The following is a 15,583-nucleotide window of genomic DNA, read 5'->3' as shown; positions in this document are numbered from 1 at the left end:
TGCGGTAAGGAAAACAACAGAATGGTCCTCCTTTTCGCTCTCAATATGAGGCGGAGGTGTCACTATAGCAACACAGTATTCAATATTCTCAACTGGAGTGTCTGTATCTAGGTCAATAGAGGGTAGAGCATTGCAAGGTTGAACTTGCATAGGGGCCCTACGAGATTTGGACTAATGAAATGTCAGCTCCTCATCTCCTACATGGAAAGTAAGGGTCTTGCCCCCGACATCGATTACTGCGCGAGCATTAAACAAGAATGGTCGCCCTAAAATAATAGGGGTATGAGTTTCTTCGGGTGTGTCTAAGACTACAAAGTCTACGAGAATAAAGAATCTCCCGATTTTCACAGGTACGTCCTCTAACACACCTAGTGGCCGTGATATACTATGGTCGGCCATTTGAACAGTCATGTTGGTACAATTAAACTTAGTCAAACCCAGTCTCTTAGCGAGAGACAAAGGTAAGACACTCACGCTAGCTCCTAAGTCACATAGCGCGTTGTCAATTAAGTGGGTCCCTATATGACATGGAATTGAAAAGTTACCCGGGTCTGATTGTTTGGGTGGTGTCTTATTCTGAACTAAGGCGGACCCTATTTCAGTCAAAGCCACCGTTTCATGGTCACTTATAAGTCTCTTACGCAATAAAATTTCTTTCATGAACTTCATGTAAGAGGGTACCTGGGTAAGCAGTTCGGCGAAAGAAACGTTGACATGAAGGCTCTTCAGGATTTCAACAAATTTCCCGAACTATTGGTTGGCCTTATTGTTCTACAATCGCCTTGGAAAGGGGACCGTGATAGGAATTTCTAACCCTTTGTTTCTTTCTGCCAATGTCTCGACAGGGTCAAAATCATTTCTACTCGATCGATCTCTTTTTCCTCTCGATCGAGGTCTTTCAGCAACATTTTAATTCGATCGAGCATTATCAGCCACTCGATCGAAATCCTCTTTGTCAGCAATACTCGATCTAGGTATGATTTCACTTGATCGACCGGTTTTCTCAGCATTATTATTCGATCGAGGCATTTCCTCCTCTCAATCAAATTCTTGGTTAGCAGCTTTACTCGATCGATCAACAATTCCACTCGATCGAGTAACATTCTCAGCAATTCTACTCGATCGACCACCAGAAATGAGTCGATCGAGTATTTTCCTCGGATTAAGCACAGTTTCGTCAATGGATGACTGTTCACTCTCAGCAACAACAGGTCTCGGGTCTGATTTGTCTTCACCAGTCGACATTTTGGGTCCTTCATAAGAAAGACCACTTCGCAAATTAATCAAATTTACCGTCTCATGAGGATTCTTTTCAGATTGAGATGGTAAATGACTCGGCTTCCTTGAAGATTGATTTGTGTCAAGTTGAGATATTTGAGTCTCGAGTGACTTTATCGACGCATCTTTCTGTTGGTCACTCATCTGCAACTGTTTAGTCAACGATTGGATCATCGACTTCAATTCTGCCATTTCACTAACTCCACTAGAAGAAGCTCCCTGATGCAGTGGTGGAAAGGATGAAGGCTTTTGAAAGCCTTGTTGAGCTTTGTGAGGAGAAATGTAAGCTTGTTGCTGCTGCGGAGGAGGGGTAGGATTTAGCACATTCTGACTAGTCGATCTCAAATTTGGATGGACTCCACTCTGATTATTATAATAGGAACCTCCTTGCCTATATTGTTGAAAGGCAAGGACTTGCTCCTTCTCAGTTAGACAGTCAACAGCAGTGTGACCGTCATTACCTCCACATCTCTCACAACTAACGGCTTCTTGTCTAGTCAACAAGTGAACCGTCTGTTGATCACCGGCATTCTGCAATTCTAGCTTATCAAAACGGGTATTCGTGGCTTCCAGCTGAGCCACAACTGCACTATCTACTGAAGAAATAGTACGAATACCTCCTCTTGGGTTCCCATACTCAGCACAATGGGTAGCCATTTCCTCTATGATACCCCATCCTTTGTCATCATCATTGTTCTTCTGAAATCGCCCATTAGATGAGGTGTCCAATATAGCACGGTGGTCATCATACAACCCATTGTAGAATTGGTTGCATAAAAACCACTGATCAAACCCATGATGAGGAAGAGACCTCACCAACTTCTTAAAACGGCACCAAGCTTCATACAAGTTTTCATCAGGTGTCTGCTTAAAACTTGTAATTTTCCCTCTCAGCTGATTAGTTCGTTGTAGAGGAAAATACCTTTTATAAAAAGCAAAGGCCAAACTCTCCCAGTCAGTAATACCAGCTGTAGTTCGATCAAGATCAGTGAGCCATTCACGGGCTCCATCGGTCAAAGAAAAAGGAAACAAGACCTCCTTAATCTTATCCTAGGTCACTCCCTTAGTATTAGGAATAGTAGAGCAATAGTCGGTGAAAACCTCCATATGTTTACGCGGATCCTCACCCGCCACGTCTCGGAACAGGTTCCGTTCGACCAAGTTAATGTAAGATGGTCGGATGTCAAAAGTATTGACATCCTCGGTCGCTAGCTTGAAACCTTTAGGGATTGAGGCAGCTGTGAGCTCTGAGTGACTCGTGATATTAGGCATCTTCACTGGCTCAACGGCAGAAATAGAATTGTCTTCTTCACCAGACGGTCTTCTGAAAATAAAAAAAGTGTTCTAGCTCCGTTTCAAAAGTACTCAAGACTTCCTTTTGAAACTTCCTCTGCAGTCTTAGTCTATGAAGAAAGGTCCTTTCTGGCTCAGGATCAACTGGAACTAATTCTGACCTGTTAGACCTGGGCATACACAACACTGAAGGAAATAAGTGAGAACTGTCTCAAGGAATTAAAAATTCCCTGAGACTAAGTGGTTGTTTGGTTACCAATTAAATAACACAGGAATTCCAATTCATGTGAATTGCAAAATGGCTAACTTGTTTGGTTACCCAAATTCACATGAAATAGAATTACCTTGGAACTCTAATTCCTCCATAATGGAGGAAGTTTCTTACCTAGGTCCCTCTAGGTAAGTGAGAATGCCTACATGAATTGCATTTCCTTTATGCAACCAAACAACTTTTCCTAATTCACATGAATTCTAAAATCGTGTGATTTATCACTTCCTAGGCAATCCAACTTCCTACATGCAACCAAACGACCCCTAAGAGAGATAAACGAAACAAAAAACAGACAAATAGGCTATTGCCTCCCCGGCAATGGTACCAAAATTTGATACGGTCGTTATGTACCAAAAATAAATACCTAAGTATGACTAACAGAAGCTAGTGATAAGTAGGGTCGATCTCCACAGGGAGGCAAGATATCTATCTGTAAGTCCGTCTATCTAGTCACAATTAGGGGTTTTGATTTGATTTCTAAAACTACTGAAGCCAAAGGTCAAGAGAAGTAGGCTAAGATTAATAAAGCGACAAAATAGTAGATGAGTGATCAGATAAAAGGGGTATGTCAGGATTTCGGTTCACTATGGCAGTTTACCGACTCAGTTGTAAATAGTCTAGACAATCTACTGTGAGAAGGGCAAAGGTAAGGTCCTTCCGGTCCGCTATCCACCCTACATTTCCACTAACTTAACTTCCGTCCTCATTAGGGTAGTATACTGTTCATAGCAAGTCTGTTCACTCCAATCTTCCAATCTAGGAGCGAATTTAACCAGATTAAAGTTATTTAGAAGCGTGCACTCAACTAAACATGTTATAGTTATATTGCTATGTTCACAGATTCTCACAAGTAAATCAACTAGACTATTCACAACATCGTCACATTACTACCATGGCTCCCCTAATCCTAACATAGGGAGATTAGCTACTCATGCTATTAGATTTAACGATAATAACAATAGGCATACTAAGGCGAGACATAATGAATAGATTATAATAGAGATGAAACATAAACAATAACAAAAGCAACGATAATAAACAAGAGAACGCAGGTTAAGAACAAAGAAAGTATTAGATAAAGATTAAGAGGAAGAAAGATTACAATCAAGCGAATCCGGCGTAAAGAACAAGTAGCAGTGATTAAGAGCAAATTCCAGAGATTAAGAGTATCAAAGTGTGTAAACGTAATTAAGAGTGTCAAGAGTTTCAGAAGTTAAGAAGTGTTTAAGACCTAATGACGACTTCCTTATATAAGGAAGCGTTTTTATTAGCAAAATAAACCTAGCACGGAACAATTAACCCGTGTAAAATAGCAAATCACTCGATCAAGGCTTTTTATTCCCCTCGATAGTGTACTTCTCCTACAAAACTGTTCGATTGAGCACTTTAGGCTCTCGATCAAACACTTCCATAAAAGCCATCTTCGATCGAACTCCAAAACCATTCAATCGACCTCCCGCAGCTGCCAAACTACTCGATCGAACTCCAAAAGCTTTCGATCGAGTAGATATCCACTGAATCAGCCTTGACTTCGTCTTGGCAGCTTCCTAAGACCTTCCTTCACGCTTCCCGAGGTACGACTTCTGCTCTAAATCTTCGCCTCCTCAAAATGCATGCAAAGTGGGACGAATAGGGGACGATTCCACTACTTTTAGGTCCATTTCTGCAATTAAGACAAAACAAACCAAAGTAGCCAATTCGGGGCATTTTGCAATACAAAGCGATACAAATGGCATAGAAATGTGTGCAATAAAAGGCTAAAAAGTCTATATAAATTGCACGTGTCACCCATTAGGCCCGTTTACTATTTAAATCCTTTAATTTTACTTTTAAAAAAAAAGACATTTTCCAAGAAAATTGTATCAATTTTATATGAATGTGAAACACTAAAATAATATGTAAAAAATAAAGGTTAAAATATAACGAAAATATTTATATATTGGGTACCCTTATATATTTTACTCCCTCCGTACCAGACCAAAGGTAACACTTACTATAAACGGACGTACCACACAAAAGGTAACATTCCTTATTTGGCCCACAACGTTACCAAGTTATCCTTATACCTATTTGATATTTACACAAAATGTCATTACATACCCTACCTATCAACCCACAATTAAACCCACAATTACATACCCCACTTATTGTTTCCCTCTTTACCCTTACTTTTTCCACTTTTTTCTTAAATACTCCACTTTTCCCTACGTTACCTTTGCTGTGGTACGGAGGGAGTAGTTAATAAAACATCTAAATTGAAGTTTCGTGTTACGGCACATGGGCCGCCCGCCTTTTGACTAAAGGGCGGGCAAGGGCAAAGATAATTGACCCATAATTAAGGCATGGCACACCCATTAAGGTCTTAAAGGACAACTTTTTCCTTCACAGTCCGACCCATGTTCGGCCCAAACTTGGATTTGAACAGCTCTACTCGGTTTAAATAATGATTGTTTTAAATAAAGATGATAAAAGCGTTAACTTGACAAAACCTTATTTATTTGACATGTATAGTTTTACGTATTTGCTAAATTTCGCTCATAGTTTTACTAAATGCCGGCACTTTACTCTATTTTTCCAATTCTACCCTCCATCTTAAAAACAAATTTAAAAAAGTTTTCTCCTCTCTCAAAATTTAATCAATCCGTTAATAGTTTGATAACTATGAATCTTAAATCACACATCAACAATTTCATTAATACACGATTTTTAATCAATTGGATGAATTTTTTTTTTGTGTGTGTGTTTTTTTTTTAGAAAAAATGGTTTCACAATTAGGGTTTTCACAACAACAACAACATCAGAACCTTAATCCCAAGATGATTTGGGGTCGACTGACATAAATCATTCTTTAGAACCGTTATTGACTGACAATTAGGGTTTTCACAAGTAAAAAAAATTTCTTTCTTCATCAATTGACTAAATCACCAATGGCCAGATCTACAAAAACAAATCAAAAGGCATATGTTTATGTGTAAGGTTGGTATGTGAGAACGAAAAGAGATGCTCCATATTTATCATGAATTCATGATGCCCTATGTCTACGCATCGATGGAAGAGGGATGCCCCATGTTTGGACATCAGTTTTTCCAAAATAGGGGTTAATAACAAACAAATTAACAAAATGGGGTGATTTTGAAAGTAATTGCCAAAAATGGGTCTACGTATGCTCGGTTTTGGTAAAATTAGGTTCCGGGTTATAGTCGCTCAGCCGAACGACGAGTTGAAAACGCTCACCCGCTGAGCGACTTATAGTATTTTTGGGGAAAAAAATAAACCTATATTGTATGTTGTCGGAAACCCCCCTTCTCTCTACTTTCCTAAAACCCTAACCTTTATTTTGCTACTGCCGCCCCATCCCCTCCTTCCATCCCTGCTGCACCTCCGGTTCCGCCGGAGATTTAGTCCATGTGGCTAATCTCCGGCGGTTCCTGCATCTTGATTATGGGTTATTTGACTCCGTCTTCGATCCGTTGCTTTGATCCGTACTGGTTTTTTTCCCTATTTACTTTTTGTTTGCTTGATTGTCTGCGTTGGCCTTTATATCATATCATTTTGATTAATTGAGGTTGTTCCAATTGTCACTCTCTTTTCATTGGTCTGATTAAATTCTACAGAGTACGTTTTACGCTTTCTAAAGGCTTATTTCTCGTCTTTACAATTTGATTCCGTGTTCCAGTTTTTATCAAAGGAGCTTACTTTCAATTGATTCAAACCACGCACTTTTAATGTTTTTCATTTTATTTGGATTATATGGCAGGTTGCCCGTCAATTTATCGCTCTGCTCTGCTTTTTTATCTGTTTAGCGATTTGGGTTTTGTCAATTTCTCTTTTCTCAATATATCATTTGCGCTATATTTCTTTGTTGTTTGGTTAGATCGGAGGTTAGAAGCCCTCGTGTTGCCCATGGTCGATGTCTTTCGGAGGTGGTTGTTTAGGGTTGGTTGTGGTGGTCGGTGGGATTGGTCGTAATGTTGTTTTCTTTTTATTTCTTCGTTGTTAAGCTTCCTAACTTTATTTACTCTCTTCCCTCTTAAGTTTGGTTGTTGCTAAGTTTCTTTTCTTTCTCTACTTCCTTCTTCCTTAAAGCTTTCTAGATTTTCTTAATTATTAAGTCTATAAATTCCACTTTCGGGTTTTTTGACTTGCTTTGCTAATGATATATCAAGTTATTTTAGCCGGACTTAGGGACCTGTTTTGCGGGGATGATTGTCAAGAGATGGATGAGCTTCTTGGTCAAGCCTTTATGGAATGTGGGGTGTTATCTTTTAAAAGTGTCGGCATTCTCAAAGACAAGGAAAATACGTTCTTTAAAATGGGTATTGTGCCTCTGGCATTTTTCCATTATAAAATCGCACTTAAATTTATCTTGCTTATGGGTACTCCTGCTAGTTACGATGAACCTTCTGCAACTTCTCTTGCAATCTCCATCTTTTTGAATCTCGCAGCTTGTGATCTAAAGAACCCCGATTACGACCAAGTTTGTTGGTACTGCTCTTTGATTCTGTTGGTAGATCCTTATAACATTAAAGCACTCTATAGAAGGGGGTTAGCTTTTAAGCATTTGAATCTCCTTCCTAAAGCCGTTGCTGATTTTGAATGCGCTCTCAAGTTTAGTCCTAGTAACAAGGATATTTCCCGAGAGCTACAAGATGTGGTTGATCGTATAACTATCACCTTAAATGGGAAACGAGAATCTTCTCAGTCTGTTCCTCTTGACATAGAACGGAAAGGAAAGAAGCCCTTGTTGTCTCCGGCTTCGTTTGATGATTGTGTTCCTATATGCTTACCTGAGGTGACTATGGATTCCAAGAGTAGTCCTGTGCCTTGCGAGGCCGTGGATGCGAACGCCTACTCAGCCAGCTCAAGATCATCTCACTTCAGTTTTACCAACAAGAAGAAGCCACATAATAACCTACATCTTTCATCTCAAGATTATGAGAATTTAATGCAGGGCAAAACAAAACAACACTGGAGTTCTTTCACCCTAGATCCATGTCTACCATGAGGGTTCGTCCCCTCATCTCTAAAACCATCCAGATGGGAACTCCCCTGGAAGATATTTCAGGGCCAGCAGAAGTTCCCTTTTCTTCTCCTATATCGGAGAATCTTCATCCAACCAAGTTGATAAGAAGAAAAGGATCTCTTCTGATTCTTCCCATGTTAGCAAAATATCAATGACCACGTTTAAATTTTCAGCGGTTAGGAGTCATTCCGATAGCAAATGGAGTCGCCATGAGGGTGTTTCTCACGGTAAAGGTCGTAAAGGTCTTGCTTCTAATACTTCGAAGAAATGATCGTCTGTTTCCGTCGATGTTTCAACTTCTTTTTGTAGATTTGATCACTCTACCACGATGGTAACAAGGACCAAGAGAAAGGAAATTCAATCCATCAAGTTTGACACACACTATCATCCACCTTTAAAGAAGAGTCGTATTTTCTCTTTGGTTACGACTTCTTGTACCTTTTCTTCGGTTATATTAGGTTGCTCAGGGGTATCTAATCCCCCTTTGTTTTTATTTGAATAAACGGTTTGTAGTACTTATTTTATTTATGAAAGTTTACTATTGTCGAAAAAAAATGTTGTCGGAATCGATCCCGCGTCAAAATCCTTACCAGTCACTTCCTAACCAATGCACCAAGAACAACTACTTGATTATTTAATGCGCTTAAAAGATCATAAACTAAATAAATAATAAGATCAGTCATTATTTGTTCAAGATTAAATAAATTTCCGCGCTGATTTAGACATAAATGTTCCTTGGTACCGTGGTTAGTGGATTAGTATTGATGTGAATGTCAATGCTCCCAGGTTCGATTATTGGTAGAGCCATTTTTTCAATATTCTTTTTTTTGTAAAATACTGTAGTCGCTGCCCCTAAGCGACTTGGGCCTCAGTCGCTGGCCCCTAAGCAATTTTGGCTAAAATAACAGACTCTAAATGCAACCATAATTTCATGTCACCCAACACGTAGTCGCTTAGCGGGAAAGCGACTTGAATACAAGTTTAGCTTCGGGTGTGACATGGAGCCATTTTGGGCAATTTATGGACTATAGAACCAGTTGTATATGTTGTACGGTGTATAATCTGAGCTTTGTGATAAAGTATTTGAGTTTTATCTTAAAGAATATGAGCTTTATGAGAAAGTATTGAGTTCATCCATTTACACATTAAAAATATGAATTTAGAATTAGCTTAAAAAGAATACATATAAGTTCGGATTCTTGACCTTGGTTGTACAATGCTTATGGTACAACTGGATGTATATACTATTTGTGAATTTTGGGTAATAACTTTCAACAAAACCCCATTATGTTAATTTCTTTGATTTTGCACCCTATTTTTGAAAAAAAATTCATACAAGTGCCAGTAACTTGCGTTTTCAGCAACAAAAATCGATGACCAATAAATCGGAAAAAAGTTTGCACTCTCTCCGTAGCCGGTCAGTTTTTGAGGGGTACCTGGTGGTCCATCGAGGCACTTTTGGGGATTTCTATTTTTTTTTTTTTTTGGGGGGGGGGGGGGGGTTGATATGTTTCTCTCTTGGTGGATATGAGAAATAAAAGGGATAAACTCGAAATAAGGTGAAAAAATACGCGAGATTTAGTAAACTTATGCGCGGGATTTAGCATGTCTCTGGTTTTAATGGAGTTTAATTTATGTATGTGTAATAACGAACCTCCGGTATTACAATCATTTATTAACTTTAATTAAAATATTTCTTATAAAGAACATACTCCCTCTATTCCTTTATATATGACGTTTTATATATGACGTTTTGCATTTATGAAGTAAGTCTTCGACTTTAATATTTACAAAAATATATTTGTTCAAAAAATATAAAAATGGTACCATTAAATTCTTTACGAAAAACTCTTTCATATGAGTATACATATCATAATATTTAGTCTTATATTTTATGAGATATTGAAAAGAGAAGAGATTGTCTCGAAATATGAGAAAGTCGTATATAAAAAAACAGAGGGAGTATAAGGTAAATAAAATTAATTGAAATTTTTGTAAGATTTGACCTCTTTATTCCCAAATTGAATGAATAAAATGACTTGCTTTTCTTGGGAAAAAAATTTAATTGAAACGGAGAAAGTACTTGCTGATAGAGCACCATTGAGTGAATGTGCACAAGTGTTCCTAGTAGTCGAATATTCGAACTTGAGTAATACGAAGAGAGGATTTTTTTTAGATCTGGATAATATGATTATTAAGGAACATATTGAATTAAAAAATGTGTTTATTCAGTTCTCGTTGGAGCAATCAGCTGGCCCAAAATGAAGCAATGAATTCTGTAAATCATATACAATGCGTTTATTCGCTTGTTGTACACCTCCCAAATATGTGACACCGTCATGGTGATCGATAGTGCTCTCAAAGTATTGCAAGCAAACCATGTCTCTACCCTTGCTTGAGGTGCCGAGATAGAACGATTGTTTAACATCAATTACATAATCGGCATTGTTTTCAAAATGGAAGGTTATCACTGGAAGGACTATAGTATTCGGCAACTTGTAACGTTGGTAACAAAGTTTGTATTCCGTTTCATGTTTCCTCATCTTTCGCCAGTTATTATCTCTGTTAGAATCTTTAATAAAGGATATTATAGCATCTTTGAAGACGTTAAAGGCTCCCGTGACAATCCACGATAGTGTGGTGCCTGATGAAATATATATTGATTAGTATTGTTGCAGCATCTATTACTTAAAAATTTCCCTAATAAAGTTTGTATTAACGTTACGATTGAATGCAATTTCTTAAACGTATAACAAGTACAAAAAATTTACTATACCTGAATCGATAATACATCCACCAGTTCCGTCACTTTTTATTGCGAAAATATCTGGACGAATTGCAAGTCTTTGAGCACCTACGGAGATGCCCTGCAAATTCAAGTAATATTCCCCTTCACCGTCATACTTGTAAATTGGTGTAACCTGCATTTGTATTGGTTGCGGTAAAACATCGTTCCCAAATCGAAGATACATTGGCGAACTTCCTTGTGTAAATATTGGTTGTAAACAGTACGAAAACATTCCACTAAATATCAATTTTGTTTGCTCCATGAACCCATATAAGCCATTACTCATACCCATAACCCCGCTAAGCTTATTTTTGTCGATTCCACCTGTTAAAGAACATGTTTGGTTAGCATTGCAAATAACATATAACATGTGTAAATTTTCACTCATTATTGGTTTCAAATCCACAGATGTGGTGACACCCTCGTAACTTTGTGCAATTGCGAAATTAACCCTCATAACTTTTAATTGGGGTGATTAGGCCCCATAACTTACATAATAAGTAAAATTAAACTCCTTTATCAAAATCTCACGAGAAACTCAATTTATCATATCACAAAAGTAAAAATGGTTATGTTTTTATGTAAAATACGAAATAGTAAAATTCGGTGTGATTTTTTGGAAAAAAAAATTAACAATTTTATGTATAAACTTTTTCTAATTGTTGAAAAATAGGAAATTCTAAATATTTTTTTACCCTTCTATTATATTTTTTATATTTTTTGTCATGAAAATCTTTTATTCCAACTTCTAATTTTAACACAACTACCTAGCAAAATAATTTGCAATTGAAATTTTTTTACAATTTAGAAAATCTGTACTTTATATAACAGAAATTTGAAAAATCTGTATATTATATAAAACTTATAAATTGGGTTTGATTTTTATAAAATATTTTTAATTTTATCTTATCTAATTTACGCTAATTTTTTTTATTAACTTTTTTAAAATTTTATTTCGTATTTTTCATAAGAACATAGCCATTTTTATTTTTGTGATATGATAAATTGAATTTCTCGTGAGATTTTGATAAAGGGGTTTAATTTCACTTATTATGTAAGTTATGAGGTTTAATCACTCTAATTGAAAGTTATGGGGGTTAATTTCACAATTGTACAAAGTTATGAGGGTCAATCACCACTTCCCCGGTTTCAAATCTATTATATTATACGGAGTACTACTATTTCATATTGATACGCGAATTATATATTCAAATTCGGTAACTAAAATGAGGTTTCTCTTGGATTATTTTGGACTTGCATTAATTTAAATTAGGTAATTTACATTAATTCAGGCTTATCATCATAACTATCTTTAGACGCGCGCGATAAGTAATTAATCCTAATTAAAATTTCAAAATTGGGGGTAATATGTATAAAAATGTAAGCATAGTATAAATAATCGTAGCTGCTCATTCATGGACAAACATTACTCATTCATGAACGTTTCCCCATTATTTTTACATACTTTACCCATCCCCAAAAATCAAAACAAGCAAACACATTCTAATTTTCTTCCTCGTAAAATTAATCAAATCCGTCAAATAACTTAATTCTGAATGCTAAATCTCATGTCGATCAAGTAATAATTCTAATTTATTAACTTTAATAATGCTATATCAAATTAGGGTTTTGCATATTATGAATGTAATTAGGGTTTTGCACTAACGCAGTATGACTCTTCAGCTGAAATGATGATTTATTTTTCTTTTAATCTTCCGCGGTAAGCACTATTGTTGAGTTTTGCATAGCTTTTATATATATATATATATATATATATATATATATATATATATATATATATATATATATATATATATATATATATATACACACAACTGTGTTGGGAAGTTGTGGATGTAACACATGACATATTCAACCATAACTACACTCAGTAATGACAATTTAGTTATTAATTACAAGCATTAATGTAGCATCCCATCAACAATAATTTAATAAAGTTATTTATTAGATTAGATTAAATTAATAATATAGTTAATTTTAAAAATATTTTGAGAAAACTCACGAAACTATAATTTTTATATTTATCACGAAAAATGCTACCGTAGGAGTATAATTTCATTAGAGTTATAAATATAAATTCAATGAATGTGCAATTCATGACTATACAACCAGTTGTATATCTTTTACGGTGTAGAATTTGAGCTTTGTGATAAAGTATCCGAGCTTTATGATAAAGAATATGAGCTTTATTAGCAAGTATTGAGTTCATCCATTTACACATTAAAATCATGAACTTTAAATTAGCTCAGAAAGAATACACATAAGCTCGAATTCTTATACTTGGTTGTACCATGCTAATGGTACAACTGGATGTATAATCCTATTTGTGATGAATGTGTACTCTCCAAAGATGAAATGTACTTCACTTTTTTAATTTAAATCCATGTATGTAGTACAATACAAACAAATTTTTACGTAAGAGTTGGATATGTATATACATTATTTTTATTTATTTTTTGCATGTATCTAAAAATTCTATTCATACAAATTTTAAATTGTCAAAATACTATTTTAAATATTTTTATAACGTGAGTTATGATAACAAAATTTTAAAATCTTATCATGCAAATTGAGGATTTTACAAGATAATTTAGCATTGAATTCCATATACTTCTGTTGTATGCAATTTCTTTTGTTTAATTTAAAATAAACGAGAAATATCATGATTTCAAGTGAGTATACACACTATGGATAATTTCTTTTGTTTTATTGAAATTGAAAAGAAACGAGAATATCATGATTTCAAGTGGGTATACACATTGTGGTAAAGAGTAGGTATGCACACTGTGGCAAGAAGTGCATATGAATAATCACAATAAAAATAATGATTATTAAGGACATTCGTGTTATAAGAGATGTGAGAAAATAGGAATCATAATTTCTCTTTTTAATTATTCCTAAATAAATGTTGTATACACGGTACCATTTATAAACCATTGTCTATTAATTAATTACTTTTTATATTTTATTTAAAAATACTTTGAAGTAAATCAATAAAAAAAATAAGATTTGAAAAAGGTTAATCTTTTTTATTTTAGGTAAAATATTAAATGTCATACATAAACTATATAATTTTTCCTTCAATTATAATAACAAAAAAATATAAAAACAGACTGTGCAAAACACTATATTGTAATGTTGGCTCCCAATATTTGTGTTTTTAATCACTTGGCATTAATGATTACTTGACACTAATGAACAAACTCATGAAAGTTTGACGAACAATTCTTTACAAATTACTGTACCAAAGTTCAACAATCTCATCCTAATTAAAATTTAAAATTAGGGGTAGTATAAAATTGTAAGCAAAGTAAAAATATTTAATTTTAGTACCTTCATGAAAGTTTTGCATATCAAACCCACAACCAAAAACAATATTTTTGATGGGATGATTACTTTCACCTTGAGACGCAAAAGTGAAAACTTCCATAGCCGCGATAGCCGATACTTTGGAGCCATCAACATACTCTATATCAAGTACACACTTATTATTCCGACATATAGTGTCGGGTGGGCATTCTGTGCAGAGAAACGGTAGATAAGTTGTTGATTGAGAAGCGGGGAAGGGAGGGTCGACTTGATTAAGACAATTAATACACCCTTCACATTGTATCCATGAAATTTGGCTTCCAGTATCCAATTGTAGGTAATACGTTTTGCTTCTAGGGAACCCATCCATGAAGGTGCCGATTCCTACTTGTACTAAATATGAAAAATCTTGCTTGTTTAGTTTAGGTCTTATTAAACCTTCAGTAGGGCTTAATGATGTCACACGTGACCTTCTAATGGACTTTACTCTAGCGGTAGACATTTCAATGTACATTTTCATTCTCTCGTTATTGGTTAAGTTTGCGCGATACAAAGGCGATTTTGGAGAGTCTCTATGAATCATTTCAAGGATGAGGCCATTTGAAATTTTGGTAGCATAGATTCTTGTAATTAGTAAAACAACAACCAACAAATAGTGTAGCATTGTTTGATTAATCATTAATTTTGTTTGCGTATTTTTTTGTTACCAAGACTTTAATCTAGGTCGGCAACATGCTGAGATTGTAGTAGGCTTTGATAAAGAATTAAATAATACCATGCAAAATAAGGAAAGGTATATCAAGGTGTATTTCATGCTGCATATAGCTGTGGAATAAATGCTAAGAAATCAAGAAATGATAAGATTTACAAATTTATGACATTAGCTTCCTATTAAAAAGAGGAAAATGCTAAATCTCGCGTCCATTTTTTCGACTTATTGCAATCTTACCCCTATTATTTCTCACCCTAATTTCTCCCCTCTTACCAAAAAAAAAGTATTACTGAGACATAATTCTACCAAAACCAACAACCTCACACCCACACCCTGCCAACACCGATCACCCCTCACCGTTCCCACTCCCACGTCGACCCTCGCTAACCACCCTCTAGTGCGCCGACCACCAACTCCCCACGCATACAATAGGTTCCCGACACGTACCACCCGCAGCGCTCTCCGACCACCCATACTACACTATCCGACCACCCATAATAATCTCCGGACTACAATACCCCGGCCTTTACGACGACCCAACAACCACCTCTTCTACAACCCTAATTGTAATCAAATCAATTTAAAACCTAACTGTAATCAAATCAATCTAAACCCTAATGGTGAAAATAACCCCTTTTAAATACAAAAAACTTTAATTAATCGATTAGAAAATGGTATTAATAAAATTATTCATAAAACGGAGAAATTACAAGTGATATGTGCAACTTACGGTCCATAGTTGTCAAATTATTGATGAACTAATTTAGACCCCCGTGCAATAAATGCACGGTATATAGAGTTTTTTAGTATTAAATAAATTACCTATATAATAGTGTCAATATTTCTTCGTATTTCTCGTCAGTATATTTTGTAAAATTTTGAGGAAAG

The 15,583-nt window shown here is 35.5% G+C and overlaps 1 protein-coding gene and 1 non-coding gene across 2 annotated transcripts; one reads left to right on the top strand and one right to left on the bottom strand.

Annotated features, from left to right (window-relative positions):
• Nucleotides 1–2,068: 2,068 nt before the first annotated feature.
• On the top strand, nt 2,069–2,174 carry LOC141603712 (small nucleolar RNA R71). Its single transcript, XR_012525570.1, has one exon. It is a non-coding gene; the product is annotated as a small nucleolar RNA R71 (small nucleolar RNA).
• A 7,919-nt stretch (nt 2,175–10,093) lies between these two features.
• Nucleotides 10,094–14,497, bottom strand: LOC141600766 (aspartic proteinase nepenthesin-2-like). The gene is made up of 3 exons (XM_074421015.1): nt 14,008–14,497; nt 10,642–10,977; nt 10,094–10,509 (listed from the first exon to the last, which is right to left on the bottom strand). Exons 1-3 carry the CDS (start codon nt 14,495–14,497, stop codon nt 10,094–10,096), a joined length of 1,242 nt encoding a protein of 413 aa, XP_074277116.1.
• Between the last annotated feature and the right edge of the window lie 1,086 nt (nt 14,498–15,583).

Source organism: Silene latifolia, chromosome 9, assembly GCF_048544455.1.
Source record: "Silene latifolia isolate original U9 population chromosome 9, ASM4854445v1, whole genome shotgun sequence".
NCBI classification, from domain to species: Eukaryota; Viridiplantae; Streptophyta; class Magnoliopsida; order Caryophyllales; family Caryophyllaceae; genus Silene; species Silene latifolia.
Note: the sequence above shows the minus strand (reverse complement) of the source record. Positions and strands in the feature narration are given on the sequence as shown.